Source organism: Leptinotarsa decemlineata, unplaced genomic scaffold (assembly GCF_025532065.1).
Source record: "Leptinotarsa decemlineata unplaced genomic scaffold, Ldec_3_MD MMD2_P_RNA_scaffold_6, whole genome shotgun sequence".
Taxonomy (NCBI): domain Eukaryota; kingdom Metazoa; phylum Arthropoda; class Insecta; order Coleoptera; family Chrysomelidae; genus Leptinotarsa; species Leptinotarsa decemlineata.
Window position 1 is genome coordinate 6,988,642 of NW_027412533.1, and position 16,719 is coordinate 7,005,360.

At 33.0% G+C, this 16,719-nt stretch overlaps 1 protein-coding gene across 7 annotated transcripts in view; it reads left to right on the forward strand.

Moving 5' to 3' along the window:
• LOC111505964 (uncharacterized) overlaps positions 1 to 16,719 on the forward strand; it is a 405,865-nt gene that overhangs the window by 382,142 nt on the left and 7,004 nt on the right. For 6 of the 7 annotated variants that reach the window (XM_074169892.1, XM_074169896.1, XM_074169894.1 and 3 more), the window contains 2 exons: positions 3,547 to 3,828; positions 8,069 to 8,435. In XM_074169892.1, coding sequence (XP_074025993.1) covers positions 3,547 to 3,828; positions 8,069 to 8,435 — 649 coding nt within the window. The remainder of the gene's footprint in view (positions 1 to 3,546; positions 3,829 to 8,068; positions 8,436 to 16,719) is intronic. The other variant, XM_074169899.1, reaches the window with a different exon arrangement.

Consider the following 16,719-nt stretch of genomic DNA (forward strand, 5'->3'; position numbering starts at 1 on the left):
AATCATTGTGAATTTATAGCCCTCTAGCTCTCAAACAATTTCATTTACTATTGTTGCCAGTATGTGAATTCTCTAGCGAGCTGGTTCAAGAGGTCTAAATAAATGTAATTCATCTCAGTGCAAAGTGAAACATGCGTTACTTTATTTTCCTAACGAAAAACAAATATTTCTGGTAACAGAAGCGAATAAAAGTAGTTTGGGATATTATGAAGGTTATGAGTTCATATGTAATCTCAACTTGAACAACTTTACTGGATGATTTTTTTTTAATTTAGTATGTATGATTGATGACTTGTTTATTTTGTGAAAATTCATGATCACTTTAATGAAATGAATAAAATCACTTTTGTCTTATTTCAACTAGTTATTTAATTTTTACGATCGGTTTTGTGTTTTACCTCATTATCAAGTATAAAACTGAAATGTGGAATCCGAAAAAAAATTTTTAGGTGAGCTAGATAAGGGTGTCAACTATAAAATTCAACACTGAAGATTATAGGGGTGGAGACCAACATGAATCAAGTTGCTCGTTTAGGGGTTGCTCGTGAAAGATATATTAGGTTAGTGTAATACAAATCCATATTCAACTAACAAAATAATAATTTTCATCTACAAAACTCAGGTATCCCTATGTACTCACCATTAAATCCGATTTTGACAGACATTTTCATGGACACACTAGAAAATACCAGCATCCTTAATAACCCCCTTTCTCAGAAACATATTGTGTTTTGGTTAAGATTCGTTGATGACGTACTGGTTGGTTTTGATGGTTCAAACAGACAAATTAATCAATTTTCAAAATACCTCAATAGTCTGCATAACAAAATTAAATTCACAGTAGAAATCGAACAAACCAAGAAGCTCAACTTCTTAGATTCGAATATTTCTAAAGTCAGTAATTGTTTTCAATGTAATGTCCCTTTGAGTCTTTCAGTCTCCTCTGACATAAATTATCCGCGTTAAGGTCAATGGTCAACACAAAGCTTTCGCAATCCCTTCACCTGAAAACAATTTCCAAGTTGAACTAAAAATAATTGAACAAATCGCAGTAAAGAATTTGGTATCAAAATGATATTACTGGAGTTTTTTCCTAACACCAAACCTTTATTTCAACACCTTGACACGTGTTTCGATCACCAAGATATTCCTCTTGAAGATGATCACTTTGTGATCGAAACACGTCTCGAGGTGTTGAAATAACGGTTTGGTGTTAGAGAAAAACCTGCAGTAATATTTATTACTACACCAAAGTGCAAACCAAACAGTGCATCACAAATCGGGTACCGGTTTTTCTAATAGAAAAAATAATATCAAATAAAACTCATAAAACACTTATAAGTAAATTATACCCAAACAGTAGCATGTAAATATAGTAGCATCAAAATATAGTAGCAAAATTTCAGGAAATATTCAAAATTACTTCTTCGAATTGGAATTTATAAGTTCAACAATCCCTATAACTCTTCCAAAATACATATCATGAAATTATAAAACAACAACAAAAAATAATTACCGCTCCGGGGCGACTTCATTGATTCCAGTGGCGGATTTGCTTTTACAGCTGCAGGAAAACCCGGAAAAACCTGCAGCACCACACCCTATAATCTCCTGTATTATATTTGATGGTTGACACCCTTGTTCATTTAACTACCTCTCCTTCTAGCTCACCTATAAACTTCCGATATAACCCAATGTTCACATTCACATTCTAGTTTTACACATGATAATGAGGTAAAACTCGAAATCGGTTGTAAAAATAAAATAATTAGTGAAAATCAGACGAAAGTATTTTCATTCATTTCAATAAAGTTTTTAATTTAGATGAATAAGGATGATTTACTAGTGCATCATTTCATAATATTAGTTTCCCCCTATATAATGAAAAAATGTGTTTCAATTTCGATATGTATGGTTTGAGTTTGGAATGATGTAGCCTGTTTTTGAACAGTGAATATTCTGACAAATCTACAATGAAAAATTTCTTCATTTGTAAGAAATAATTTGAAGCACAGAAGTGGACGGAAATATTTGTGTCGATAATATTTGATTGCATTTAAAAATTTAGGGGTACTTTTACTCTAACATCGATTGCTGATTTTTGATTGTTCCTAAATGATTAATGGAAGGTTTTTCGGATTCAATTTGTGTTATCTAGATTCGAAATAATGCAGGGGTGTTAACCTCTCCTGAGTATAGAGTATTTCTCTCATTGGTGAATACCCAATACTCAATAATTTTCATGACTCTTTTCAATAACAGTGTTAACGTTATCAAGATTGAGCCTTTCGAAGAAACCTCCGGTACAAAAATCACTTTTTCTCAAATTTATGAAAATATTGATCGTTTCAAGATGTTCAAAGTACTTTTTTGACGAAATCTGAATATGATCCAATTTCATTTTGAAAAATCTCACTTTGATATGCCACACTTCTACTGAGTACTGTGAATATTGGAGAACATTTCAAAAAGGTTTATATGAATTAAAATCAATACGAAACATTTTTTGATGAATTCACATCCTCAATCTATTTCTTTACTGATGTGAACTTTAATGTTATCAAGTGTGACGTTTGGGTTTAATACAAATTTCACTTCTGTATCAATTTCTACTTTGATTTCTTTTTTAAAGAAGTTGCTAGTCTGACGGCTTCAATAAAGAGATATAATTTTTTTTACTGGATCACAGATATGTCTACACTGTTATTAAGTGAACATCGAGAGAATGCCAAAGTAATGGATTAAGTTCGCAAAAATGAAAAACGATTGAACGGGATTCAGGTTAATTTGTTGAAGTTGATTTGTTTTATATGCCTCACATAATAAGTAGAATTCTGAATCTGTCATGCTAATATATTTTAAAACGGTATATGGATGTGTTTTGATTTGATAAAAGAATGTATACTCCCAAATGTTCTGCATGTGAAAATATATCAGCATGTCATCTGGTGCAACGATCTGGAAACATGGAAACGGTGATTGAATTTTCTCTTTTCTGTTGCATGGAAATGTTTTGAAGATAGCATGATCTGCGATGTAGGACAGCCAAATAATAAATTATTGATTGAAAAATCTATCAATACAGAAGGGATTTTATAGTGGTGGAAATTGCGAATCATCAAACTCGGAATTTTGTGTTACTGTCTGAGTTCACAATGAACAGGAGTAGATATTTTTTTTTCTCACATAATTCATGTAATTTCAGCAATTTTTATAAATAGCAAAGAATTATATCAATAATTTTATCAAATATCGAAGAAAATATCAATAACTTTCGAATAACTGCTTCATTGGCTACTAATGAAAAAACTCAACAAATCCCACTCAGTAGCAAAAATATTTGTTATTTTTAGAGGTATTGGTAACTACACTGTAACAAAAATTATTGAGAATAACAAATACTCCCCAGATTCTAATACGCCCCGGAAAATTCCTTGATATTTTATAAAACTTGCATTATTATATCTAATATTTTCTTCTGCATGTTACTCAAAAAGCATACAGTCTCTGTAGACACCATGCACTAACACATGTAAATAAATACAGACACAACACACCTTCCAATTCTCCACAAAAAAGCAAATCCCGTCGCAACCGAAACCGAAAACCTACTTCAAAACCATCTGTACACAGCGAGGAACCTGCTCCAACAGCGACATCTGGAAAGAGGTTTTCGGGGCGAAAAAACAAGCAAACCAGGGTGGCCAACGCTGACACCAGTACTAACAGCGGATTTAGCCGGAGGGGATACAAACCAAAGGTGCAGCCTTCGAATGTAGAGCAGTTCTCTCCAACGACATCCAGCTTGTACAAGTTCAAGTTAAACAGGTTTGTGTTCTATTATTTAGCTTTGTAGTTGCGATATTGCATTCCTGTTGGGTTGATAATTTGAGAAGAATCACAACATTACTGAAGAAATCCACATATTCCATTTTTTATTCCTAACTCAACTTCAGATATCTGCAGATCACTTTTTCATTACTGTGGACAACTCAATCGATGGCATAAATCTAGCAAAGACATATTTATCACCATGGAATTTCCATCAAGTCATTCTATTTACGTTTTTCTAGTGTTTGATGTCGACGTTAAGGAAATCATCTACTACAATAATCAAAATTTCAATATATTGAGGAAATTCCTATGAAACTACTGATTCAGAGTCACTTTATAGTATCTGAGCACTCAATCAACATCATGAATGTCTTCATACAAAAAGGAAAATTGAACTTAATGAAAAATCTTGAAAGTTGTTCCAGACCACAAAAAAGGCGAAAATTTTATCTCTGCTCAGAATAATATTATGATGCCTTTCTTCATGGGAATGTTCTATTATGGAACATGATAGGCCTTCGATGTGAGTGAAGCAGTTTCTGATTACGATATATCAATATTGATTCAATTCCTTTGACATATTAACTCACAACAACATTTTCAATAACACAACTAGATAGTTAATTAGTAGCAAAAACTTCAATAAAAGTTTGTGGATTAATGACTCTAAAAATAAGAGCATCTACCGAATTTATTTCGTATATACATATAACTCCACATATGAAAATCACAAGACGAATTCGTTGGACCTTTTGTTGGTTTTCAATCAAGTACGATAAATAATAGTTTTTTTATGTATGACTGAATACATTCATTTCCTTACAGATCAATAAACGATACAAATGAATATTGTACTTCAACTTTAATGCAGAAATAACCGTACATTTGATTTTTACTCAGTACGTTGTACACGAGAAATATAACGCAAATTAAAGTACTCATGCAGTTCGCAAAAAATCATAAATTATCGACTCATAAGGCAGCTACAGCAACCAGATTATCACGCGATTCTGTAAGGAAAGTACTCAAATTACATACATTTCATCCATATAAAATGCAAATCATTCAACAACTTGGTGACGATTACCCCGACAAAAGAACTGTATTTTGTGAAATTATGACAGCTAGAATTATCGAAAAATCTCAACTCATCAGAAATATTTGCTTTAGTGACAAGTGCATTTTTCATTCAATTGCGCACTCAAATGAACAGAACTGTCATTACTGAAATGACGAGAACCCACGACTATTTGGAGAAAATGTTAATGTTTGGGCTGGTATATTATTAGATGCAATTACTGGTGCTTTATTCTAAAAAGAAAATTCAAATGGCGAAATGTATGCTCACATGCTAGAAAGATCTTTCGAAATTCTTCAGAAGGAAATTATTGTATTTTCCATTGGACAGGACACCATTTCGTCATGAAGTTCCAGTAAGGAAATGGTTAGATAACAATTATGCTAATCAGTGGATTGGAAGAAGAGATCTTATTGAATAGCATCCTAGATCTCCGAGCCTATCTCTCTTCTATCGATTTCTTTTCCTAGGGCCACCTGAAATCTTTTGTTTTTGAGACGCAGCCTGACTCGATATAGAGCGATCAAAGGGAATAATAATCCAAGAATATCGAGCTTATTGAATTAATAATAGATGACGATATTTTAATTAACAAAAATAGTGTTCCACATCAAAGACTACTTCATCGAATGAAACTTTGCAGGTTACCATTGAAGAGCCTTTTTCAAGAGCTTCTAGATGGAGTACACAAGACGCAACCTGACTCAATAGAACAAACTATTTCAATAATAATTCAGCTTGAATTGATAATAAATGATGGAATTTCAATTTAAAGAAATAGTGTTATATTTAATAAACCAAAAACTACTACCAGGGTTGCCAATAAAATGGGGCATCTCAGGAAAACTCTAAAAAGGGACAAATTTCGATCAACCTGTATATGTATAGAAGTGCATTTCTGGAAACGGAAATCACATGATTGGGCGAGGGAAATGTCAAGATTCAAAATTTGGGTATGACAGTTTTTTTCTAGTATCAGAAGAATCATAAAACACAAATCAATTAACGGATTTTGGTGAAGCTAGGGACACGTGTGAATCGTTGGATTCATTTCACGTGACACTATAAGGGTGTCTGTAATATGCTGTATAATGCCCGTTGTAAGTAGTCCCACTGTGATCCGAGAGTGCATATAGATTATAACGATAAGGAGCCACATTACCCGCTGCATCATTGCTCATATCTAATCCTTCTAAAGAAAAGTCAATGACAACATTCAATTTGCCTCTGTATGTTTCCGTTGGAGAGAATCTTTTTGAATGAATTATTGAAATATGGGGAAACTTAAGATTTAATAGGGATTTTGCAGCGTTTCTTCTTTTCTTGCACCTCGCACAGGTTGGTTTTTCATCTCCATCCAGGGTTTTCTCTTTTGTGAAAAAATCCAAGCATTGTGACAAACTCAATTGGCCAGTTCTTTGTATGGAATTAATCGTTTCCCAAACAAATATAACAGATATAATTTGTACAATACTATCAATCAGAAATAAAATAGTATCTCTTGTGGAAAATTGGAATAAACAGAATGAAATCTTTAGCATTGATTAGAAATGATGAAATGTTCGAAATAGAGAATTGTCAAAAGCTTCCTTAGTTACGAACTGACTATAGGCCTTTCCATATAGGATTTTTGTGGTCCACTATTACTTCATTGAATATGATGGAAAATCACCATCTTCCGTCTAATAAACAAGATAAAAGAAAAGTTTCTACATATTTTCGAAACTAACGAATGCTTTTTCGCCTTATACAACAAAAAATATACAAAAATGATGGACAAAAGTTAGATTCAAGTACCCACAAGTTTTTGAATTCCAATATAAATAAGTAAACTAACAAATATGTCTCTACGAGTATTTACTAGCACCGTTGGAAAATGATATTTGGAAAAAACTTTCACAACATGGTACTGAAGAGTGGCTCTTGAATAATTTCATGTATTCTGATGACACAAAACTATAAACTGAATTTTATTAAATTTCCACATATCACATTCACACTATTTTAACCATTTCAGCCACACCTATCAAACATATTTCAACCTAGTCATTCAACCTGAAAAAATGAAAATATACCGTGTAAAAGTTGGTAACATATGCAAATAAATACGTTTATTCCAGCAGTTATTTCTGTTTATTTTTTTATCATCGTGTCTATATGAATAAATAAACCAACGAGAAAGTTTTTGTTTTGGATTATTGAAAAACTAGGTGTTCCCACTGTTAATTATTCGATTATATGCTCGACTGAATACTGAATATTCAATATTTTGTTTATTTATTCCATTATTACATTCAATAACACTGTAGCAAAGGACTTGATGTTCACAAACATGGTATTGGAAAGGGGATTCTTTCAGTAAATATATGCTTGTTGGCTTTCTGTAGCTCCAATAACATCCATAGCGTGTGAATTTGAATACAGGAAAAAATAAACTGAGTACATCTATGAGAATTCATAACGAGTTAACTTTGGAGGTTTGTTTTGGACTGTGAAATAAAAAATTCACAAGAGACATTCGCCTCCGAATATGAACATTCAGTTTGTGTACTGAACATTCATGAAAAATTTGAAACACATACACACAGTAAATCGGATTGTTATACATTGTAATGATGAAATTCACCTACCTACAAAGTACGATATTATATTATAATCAATGATAACGATAATCAGTAAATAGGTAGGTATAAAATTCATTTTTTTCTGTCAATAATTCTTCATTTTGAGAAGGGATATTTCAATTCGTTTCAGTCGTTAAATCAGTACGCTTCAAAAAAAGATGACCTCAAATTTAGTTTCATGTTATTGTTAAATTATATTCTTATATTCATTCATTTTTGTAAAGCTCTCTCTATCAGAGAGATTCCATTGTGAGATTGACTAATTCGGTCTTCAATTATGCCATAATTCAGTTTCACCATTTCAAGATAGCCATGAACAAAAATAACACGCATTCCAGATACGATCCCACATTCTCCAAAACAATGGAACATCACAAGAAACTTTGACTTTATCTGATAGCATTTCACCCCGGAGCGCTACAGCCTCCAATAAATTACTCTCCAGGAAATGTAATATCTTGGTCGCAAAATACTCCCTCACAACCGCCTCAGCTGAAACTCGTTAAATATTCTTGCTCTATCTTGCTTTCAGATCTCCCGGAAGATGGCAGTACAAGACAACGTCGAAGCCGCGCGTTGCTATTCGCAAACAAAACAACATCGACGAGCCATTGAACAACAACGAAACGCTCGGAACTACTTCTTCCTCTTCTTCGTCTTCTCTGCAGGAGCCTCTAATCAATGACGTCGTTACGCCGCAAGCTAGATCCGACGACGGCGATAGTCTAGAAGGCTCTGAATCAATTGCCTCAATTATCGACGATGAGAGTTCGAAGGAAAATAAACTCGATGCCCCCGCTTTTCCAGTCGAGACCATTAAAGTAGAAATTTCCACTCCTCCGGATTTCGGCGACATTTATTATGAGATTGCCACAATCAAGTCGCCCTACACTTTCCAGGTAATGTGATAGTGTTGTAAGGGTTGGAGCAACATTAATAATAGAGGGTAGTTTCGAGGTGCTAAGATAGAAATGTTATAATATTGATTTGATAATTGGAATGGGTCAATTCTGGTTGGAATGTTATTTAATTCACCATAATAATGGGTCAGATAATTTATGAGATACAAGGAATTTGGTGAAAAACAAAATATATGAACAATGTACGTGAATTTCCGATATATTTGAAATCAATTCAAAATATTTCAATTAAATATTAATTTTGAATGAACAGAAATTCGATTCCAATTTTGATATAGTTATTTCAACATGTTCATGATACAATATAAAATTGAGAGTAAAATTGATTGATGTAATGTAGTAGAATCTTTGAAAAGATGAGCTATGCTCTATTTGTTGCGGGATTTTTTATTCATATTCTGAAAAAGTCTTGACAGATTTGAAATCTAAAGAAAGGGGAATTATTGGATTATGAATTTTGAGGACCAAAATATTAAAGTCAGCTAGTAGAATAAAATGAATATAATGAAAATTTGAACAATGGAATTTTGTTATTTGTGAGAGTTCAAATAAGTTAGAGAATGTATCAATAATAATAATGGGTTTTATTGATGATTCCATACAATTACTACAAATCAAATGGAAAGATTCAATATCTACTCATGATAAATCATCGCAGAGATTACTCTCTCATTCAACCTCAAGAAAAACAGAAAAATTTAAAAAAAACATTTTTTTTATCGGAAACAGTACAAACAGTATATACATATACAGCAAAACAAAAAAAAATATCTCAGACTAATGAAGACTAATAATTATAGAGAACTGTTTTTTGATGCTTGAAGAAAGGTTGATTGATTTCGACATAATTCGATTAGTTGGATCTCTTTATTGTAAGAAGATATTTTTCCATCTTTCGTTTAAGTTTCCTATTGGAAAAGGTTTATATTCTATAGGTATCCAATTATATAGTGAGTGGAAGATCTGCGAAATAGAGAGGTTTTATGTTGTGATATTGTTGAATGTGTCCTGAATCTCAAGTTAAGATGGTGTTTGTCAGTTTTGAAGGATATTTTTTGGGAAGATACAATGAATATTAAATTAATCATATTTGAAGTACAACAAAAAAATTAGGATGAATGATGAAAAATTTCCAAAAGTAACTGCTTGCTGATCTCAAAACTCTTGGTGAATTGAATACTTTTTCTTTGGAGAATTTTGTGGAATGTATCACGCTGTTAAGATATTAGGGTATTGGGGTATCTAGATCTGTCTCCATAGTTCCATACTACTTCTGAAGTATCTCAGCCGGACCGATATCTCTCGTTGGTTTCTCCATAATAGCCAGTATTTTAACCATTCCATCCATATCTTCGTTTTAACCGGTTATCCAATTGACAGTTTTTCATTCTGAGTAAAGAAGCTATGAATCACGGATGATCATTGAAGTGAACCTACAATTCTTTCATTTGGCAACCTAGTTCTCATTCAAAGATATCCAACTCCAAAGAGCTTCTCCTACCACTGAAACAAACTCACTATGTTAAAATTGAATGACTGTACTTGTTCAGTGACTCCAAATCAAAACAAATTAAATCAAATCAGTTTATTTCCAGAGACTCTACAGCATGGAAAAATTCAAATAAACTAAAATATAGAAATTCACTTCAGTTTCGTTTCTTTCAGTTGGGTTAGGTCAAAATTGAGTGGGTCTGTTCGACCCTCCTACAGTTATCTGAAGGAAATCTTTCTGTTTCATACTAAGCGGTCAGTTAATTATTGGAAGCAGAAATCTGAAAAAGCTTTGGATAGCAAAATATCTGGAACAGTTGGTCATTACAAATTCTCAAGAATATCGGTCTTGAAAATTTGTGGTGCGATGGTTCCATATCTGGAAAGAAAACTTGATAATCTTCAAAGTCTTTCCCACCACCAAGGTCTCATCAGTGGTGCTACGCTAAACCTCCCAATTGTCCTGAAATAATGACATCCACCCCTATGAAAACGTCATCTACGGGATTGACAAAATACTCGATCCTAGGAAATCAAAGATAAGCGAGGCTTCCCAAAGGGCTCAGTTGCAAAGTCAAGTTTTGACATCAACTGTCGTTAGCTGCAGAGCTTATCATCACTTTTGAGTCGTTGAAGGGTTGTAATAGAGACACCTGATATTAGATTATAAGTTCATCTAGTTGTTTTGCATGGAAAGCTGCAGTGAAAGACAGCAGACAAATCTCGTTTGCCAGTCTGTGTCAAAGCTTGGCTTTGCCACTGACCGCCTTGGGGAGCTTCGTTTATCTTCAATTTTCAAAAAATGAGTCTTCCGTCGATCCTATAGATGGCGTCTTCGTAGGAAGAGATGCCATTATCTTCACAGGAGAAACTCAGAAAAATGAAATTTGTTGATTGAATTTTTGTTCAATTCAGGTACGCGGCTCGTAAAATTTATATTTGTCTCCAATCATTGTTCAAGTTGAAACTAAAGAGTAATCATTTCTGTTCTTCTGGATAATGTAAACCCATCAAAAATATCTAAAATGACAGCGAAGTCATATAACTCGGACTAATATCAATCTTTCCGTAAAAATGTCATTTCGATACAAAACTAATGGGGCCCTCTTTCGCGACATAATCGGGCTACGGCACTTAACGACCCGCCTGTGGCTATTTATGTAACGTGATCCGACATCACATCAAAAACCGTTCACGCTTGGGATACAAATGAGTTAGATAAACATGCAAATTGGTGAATTATAGGCGAGAGCGGAAAAGAAATTGTTATTGTATGGAATTAGAAGGATCGATAGTCGTCGACCTATCTAGGGGAGCATTTATTCGCTATATTACTTTCTGGGTAGTTGACTGAAGGACAAGATATTGGAAAATGAAAGGTACTGAATATACAGTGTCATCCCCAAAGTATACACCATATGGGAAACTTATTTATTAAGGAATTTTCGACAAAATGTTATTACTGATAAAACTTGGTGTATCCTCTAAAATCAAACATACACCAACGAAATACAGTGAAACACACGTGATATACGAGGAGCCTTCAAATATTTCATTTTGAGACAGGAGTAAAGTACTCTTATTTTGAAAAATTTTGGGAAATGTTATTTGAGAAAGTTGTTCAGCATTGAAAAATACAGCTAGATTTGAAGTCATGACTGAGTGGAGTTGTATTTTTCAACCCATTTTTTTAAATGGGAACTAGGAAAAAAATTTTGCTAAAACGACCGTGGTTAACACCATAGCTGTGGTATTTGTAATATTGAAAGTTTCAAAAATAAACCGTCGCATAGAGCATGCTGTCTATTTATCGTTTTAGCAAATTTTTTTTTCGTAGTCCCTATTAAAAAAATGGATGAAAAATAAAACTTCAATTCAAATATTTTTTAATGCTGAACAACTTTTTAAATAACATTCCCGAGATTTTTCAAAATAAGAGTATTTTACTAATGTCTCAAAATCAAATATTTGAAGGCTCCTTGTATATTACGAGTGTTTTACTGTATTTATTTTGTTGGTGCATGTTTAGTTTTAGGGGTTTATCAAGTATAACTTTTTGTCGAAAAACCCTTAATGAATAAGTTTCCCATATGATGCTTACTTTGGGGATGACACTGTATAAAATGAGCTCCGAAGACTGTGAGAGCAAATATATCGGCCACACACAAGGATGTTTTAAACCTTAGCCACAGAATAAATCGGCATCCATCGGTTGGATGCTTTCGATAGTCTGTGACATGAGAATTATAAAAAGTGGCGTGACAAAAAGTCCCATCTCAAACAGCTCATTGTTAACTTTTATATGAATCATCTTGTTGAAATGGGAACTTAACGAGTGAATTTTTATGAATCATTGATGTGTGCTTGAAATTCGAAAGGTACTATTTTGTTTGATTTGAATACAGACCAAATTCAAAGTTAGAAATCAGTTTGTCTTATCTAATGGGTACGACAACTTGGTTGTTCAAATTCGCGTCAAGAATAGTGTTGCATTTCTGGTGTGTGGGAACATAGCTATCAGTTCTACCTTCCATTACTTCATCATCTGCTCACGTAGTATACACTGCACTCCAATTGCAACGGGCCACCCTGAAAAATTCATTTGATATGGACTGGAAAATATTCATGAAACACGGTAATTTTAGTTTCCTGAGTTATGAAACTCAGTAATTTGTCAGTCACCCCCTTCTCATAACAACCCACATCTCAAAAGTTTGAAATATTTATAATAGTCGAGCTTCTTTGGAGGATCTTATCCGAGTCTGTAATATTTTTAACTAGAAAGTGTTTCAGTAGAAAGTGAAACAAAACAGATAAAAAATCAACAACTTATCGAACTGAGCACCATCAACTTGCTTGCATACAATGGTATAAAATATATTCTGTTTTTCTTTATATTCGAAAGAATATCAGGTGCTAGAGAAGCCTATAGTACCTGTTGATTTCTCTCCGTGAATTATCTATAGTAGTTGGCTATAGGTTTGAGTAACCACTCTGAAGATACCTTCTTTCCGACACAACAGCCCGGAAAGTTATTATCGCAGTTACTGTCGCAGTAGTACCATGCAAAGGAAAACAGCATCGTCTTGTTGAAAGCGTATCCAGTTTCACAATGGGGGATCTAATTTGTTGGCGTTGTTGGCGTAACTTGTTTATTCAATGAATTGAGATATTTTTCACCACTTGGATTTGCCCTCGAGAAGAATGGTCCTACTTCTGACCTTCTGATACTTCTGATAAAAGGTACATTTATCCAAGGAAAATGTGAAATAGAACAAAGATTAATTACGGTTGACGCGTTTCTAGAGGATGTTATGAAATTCAACTCTTCTGTCGAGATCGTCAATTTAATTCATGAACCATTTTCATTTCGTAACAGTGGAATTTGGTTCGATAAAGAATTCTGAGAACGTTTGTAGGATTTCTAATGCTTGGGACAACTAAGTCAAAGACTGCGAATTCTCCATCAAGACAACGTAATTTTGAACTACAATGATAATGTCTTTGTTGTAGACTATACCTGAGCAGTTATGTTGTTTGTTATTCCATGAATTCCAGCATATTTCATGTTCTTCTCCGGACGATTCTCATTGGAAACATGAGCAGTGACCAGTTGTTCACGGTACTAACCCACTATTCTAATCCACCCTTGGATAATTTCTGAAACTTTCAGTTGGAGTTAACATATGTATTTCATAAACATGTGATGTTTCTTGGGAATGAAGTATCACTTTCAGTATTAATCGTAGAAATAAAGATAATAAACGGAATGATAACTCGAGTTCCGACAGGGCAAAAATGATAACTCAAATTGTAAAACTTACCTGAGAGTCACTTTTGCGGAATAATTCTGCATCGACAACTTCAACAGTAACAAGGTGATGAAATTTAGGACAATATTGGTTACTGGAATATGTTCTCACTGAGTGTTTTCATTATTTTCAGTAATGCAGCAATAATTAATGCTCAGTATGAAAATTTCATCTCTCTAATGAGATATCACTCTACTATTTTTTATTTGAATTGACATGAGGATTGTTGTGAGAAAGGTTTGGCTGACAAGTACTTGATCTTTGCATGGAAATGTTTCACTCTGGAAATCATAGTTGACATGTTAACCTTTTTTATACTTAGTCCTTATATAAACTGATCCAATCTGTGTGTCTTTTTTTAAGTTTAATGTATTGTATATGCGATTTCATTTATTGAAGTATTCAATATTCTATTGGATTTCATATAGATAAACCTACCGTATTTATGGAAGAAATATCAATAATAAACTTATCTATGATAATAATCATCAAATTTCCACAATAAATTTTATTTGAGTCGCGTTTCTCTACACGGCAGCTTGATCAGTTGGACTGCTACATCAAACTATTGTACAATGTCTTTTGTATAAAGGAATAACTTGATTGCATGAATATTCAAATCTGGTGAGAAGGTAAATTTCGAAAAAAAAACAATTACAATACAATATGACTTTCAGACAAACAAGTACTTTGTGAATATATTAATGAACACCATTTTATGCAGACAAGTTTAATAATGTTTAATACCTTCTTGGTAGTCGTTAAACAGAAATTGCCTTCAATAATTTCTAGAGATTACAGGACAGGAATTGAACCCGCTGGAATCTCTGAAAATTAATGAACGCAACTATGCAAATTTTTTTTTAACAACCAACAAGATTTTTTTTTACCATTTTCAGAATTGGTTTCGCAAATTGTCATAATTCAGTTCTAACATGAAATACTAATATATTAACTGTTTTTTCCGGATTGATAATAACAGTAATAATAATATTTATTTGCAAAATAAAATAAACTCTTACAAAACAATGTCACACATGTAAAAAACAAATAAACAGAAAAATCACAGAAGCAGTTCAAACTGCTTGTATGTGATATAATGACACTTCCAGGTAGAGCCATATTTGGGTTTTTTGATATATTACATGAATAGTAAATTTCATACTTCGGTAAATAACATAATCAGGAGGTAAATGACAATCAGGAGGTATCTTTTTTTTCCAAATACTCAGATAGAATTTATCATATTACTAAAAATATTATGTCCCGCCTTGAAAATCTATTCACTTAATGAATTTCTGAATTTTCAAAATTTTTCAATATTCTGAATCTCATGAGGAATTTGCTTATATATTCTTGGTGCCAGGTAATTGACACTTCCAATCGTTTTGTCAGGTCGAGGTAAAAATATAGAATCATTCTTTCGTGTATTATGAGCATGTTCATAAACTTGTAATATGATTTTTTTATTTAAATGATTAATAATATTTTCATGCAAAAAAATTATCTATTGCCATGATTTGAGTTTCTCTATATGACAGATCACTGCCATAGTCACGTGTCTTGGCAAATATTAGTTCAAGAATCCATTTTTTAACCACATTTACATTTTCTGTAAAACAATCACTAACACCCCTCCCCCCCCATCCTAAAATTCCATCTATAAGAAGTGATTGTACTAGCGCGAAATAATTCATTTTTGAATGTGATTATCTTCAAAGAGGAAGATTAAAACTAAGAACTAGTGCAAGCTAATCCTATTTATGCTATAAAGGTAACCCATACAGGTAAACCATCCAGGCGTACCAACCATACAGGTATACCAACCTAAATTAATTTTACAATTTTGTCTTATCTATTATTTAACAATATATGTTTATATTAAACAATTTTCCGCTATATAAAATTATTTTCACAATATTGCCTATCCAAATTTATTTTTACAATGTGTCCTTATGTAGTAATCAGTAAACCCAACAACATTATTTTATTTTATTTTATTTTAACAAGCTATATAGTATGCTCTTTTGTATAGGTCCGTCATCGTTTTTCATAATATCATTGTGTTTACTTATTTCTACACTCTCATATGCATCTAGTTGCCTGTTCTTGTTAACTTGTCTAACTAATCTTAATGAACTGAAGTCTATGGAATAGTTTTGTTGCAAAATATGATGGGCGACTGCTGATTTTTCAGGTCTTCCATATTTTGAGTATACTATGTGTCCCTTATATCTCATTTAAATGGATCTTTTTGTCTGTCCATAATATTTTGCATCGCAGTCCTTACATCAATTTCGTATATTCCAGACTTTTTCGAATTCTCGACTTTGTCTTTTGGACTTCCCAAAAAGCTCTGTAGTGTATGACTTGTTTTAAAAACCACCTTCATACCTAGTTCCTTGAATCTTTCCAAAGTTCCTCGTATATTGGTGGTATGGAACTGAGATGTATTTATCTTGGTTTTTGTCCTTTCTGAAAGTCGAGATTTCGTTCATTCTCAACCTAAACTTCTTTTTCCTTATTATGTCATCTACAATACTCCTCGAGAAACCGTTAGTGGCTGCTATTTCCTGTATTGTACGTCTTTCTTTTGTGAACCTATCATGTGTTGTTAAATATATCGTATGGTAACCCTCCATATTGGCTCCTCATCACCAAAACGTCAAGAAATGGTAGATGTCCCTTATTTTCTAACTCATACGTGAATTTTATTGATGGACATCTATTATTTAAAATGGAAACAAAGTCGTCAATATTCGATTTTTTGGTATCGAATATCGCGAAAATATCATCCACATACCTTAGCCAAATCCTAGGAAAATACTTCGACTTTTCTTTGGTTTCCATTTCGAATCTGCTCATGAACAGGTCTGCCAGGTAGAGGGACAAGGGGTTTCCCATGGCCGTTTCTTCCTGTTGTTCATAAAAGCATCCTTCTACCTGGAACCGATTTTGTT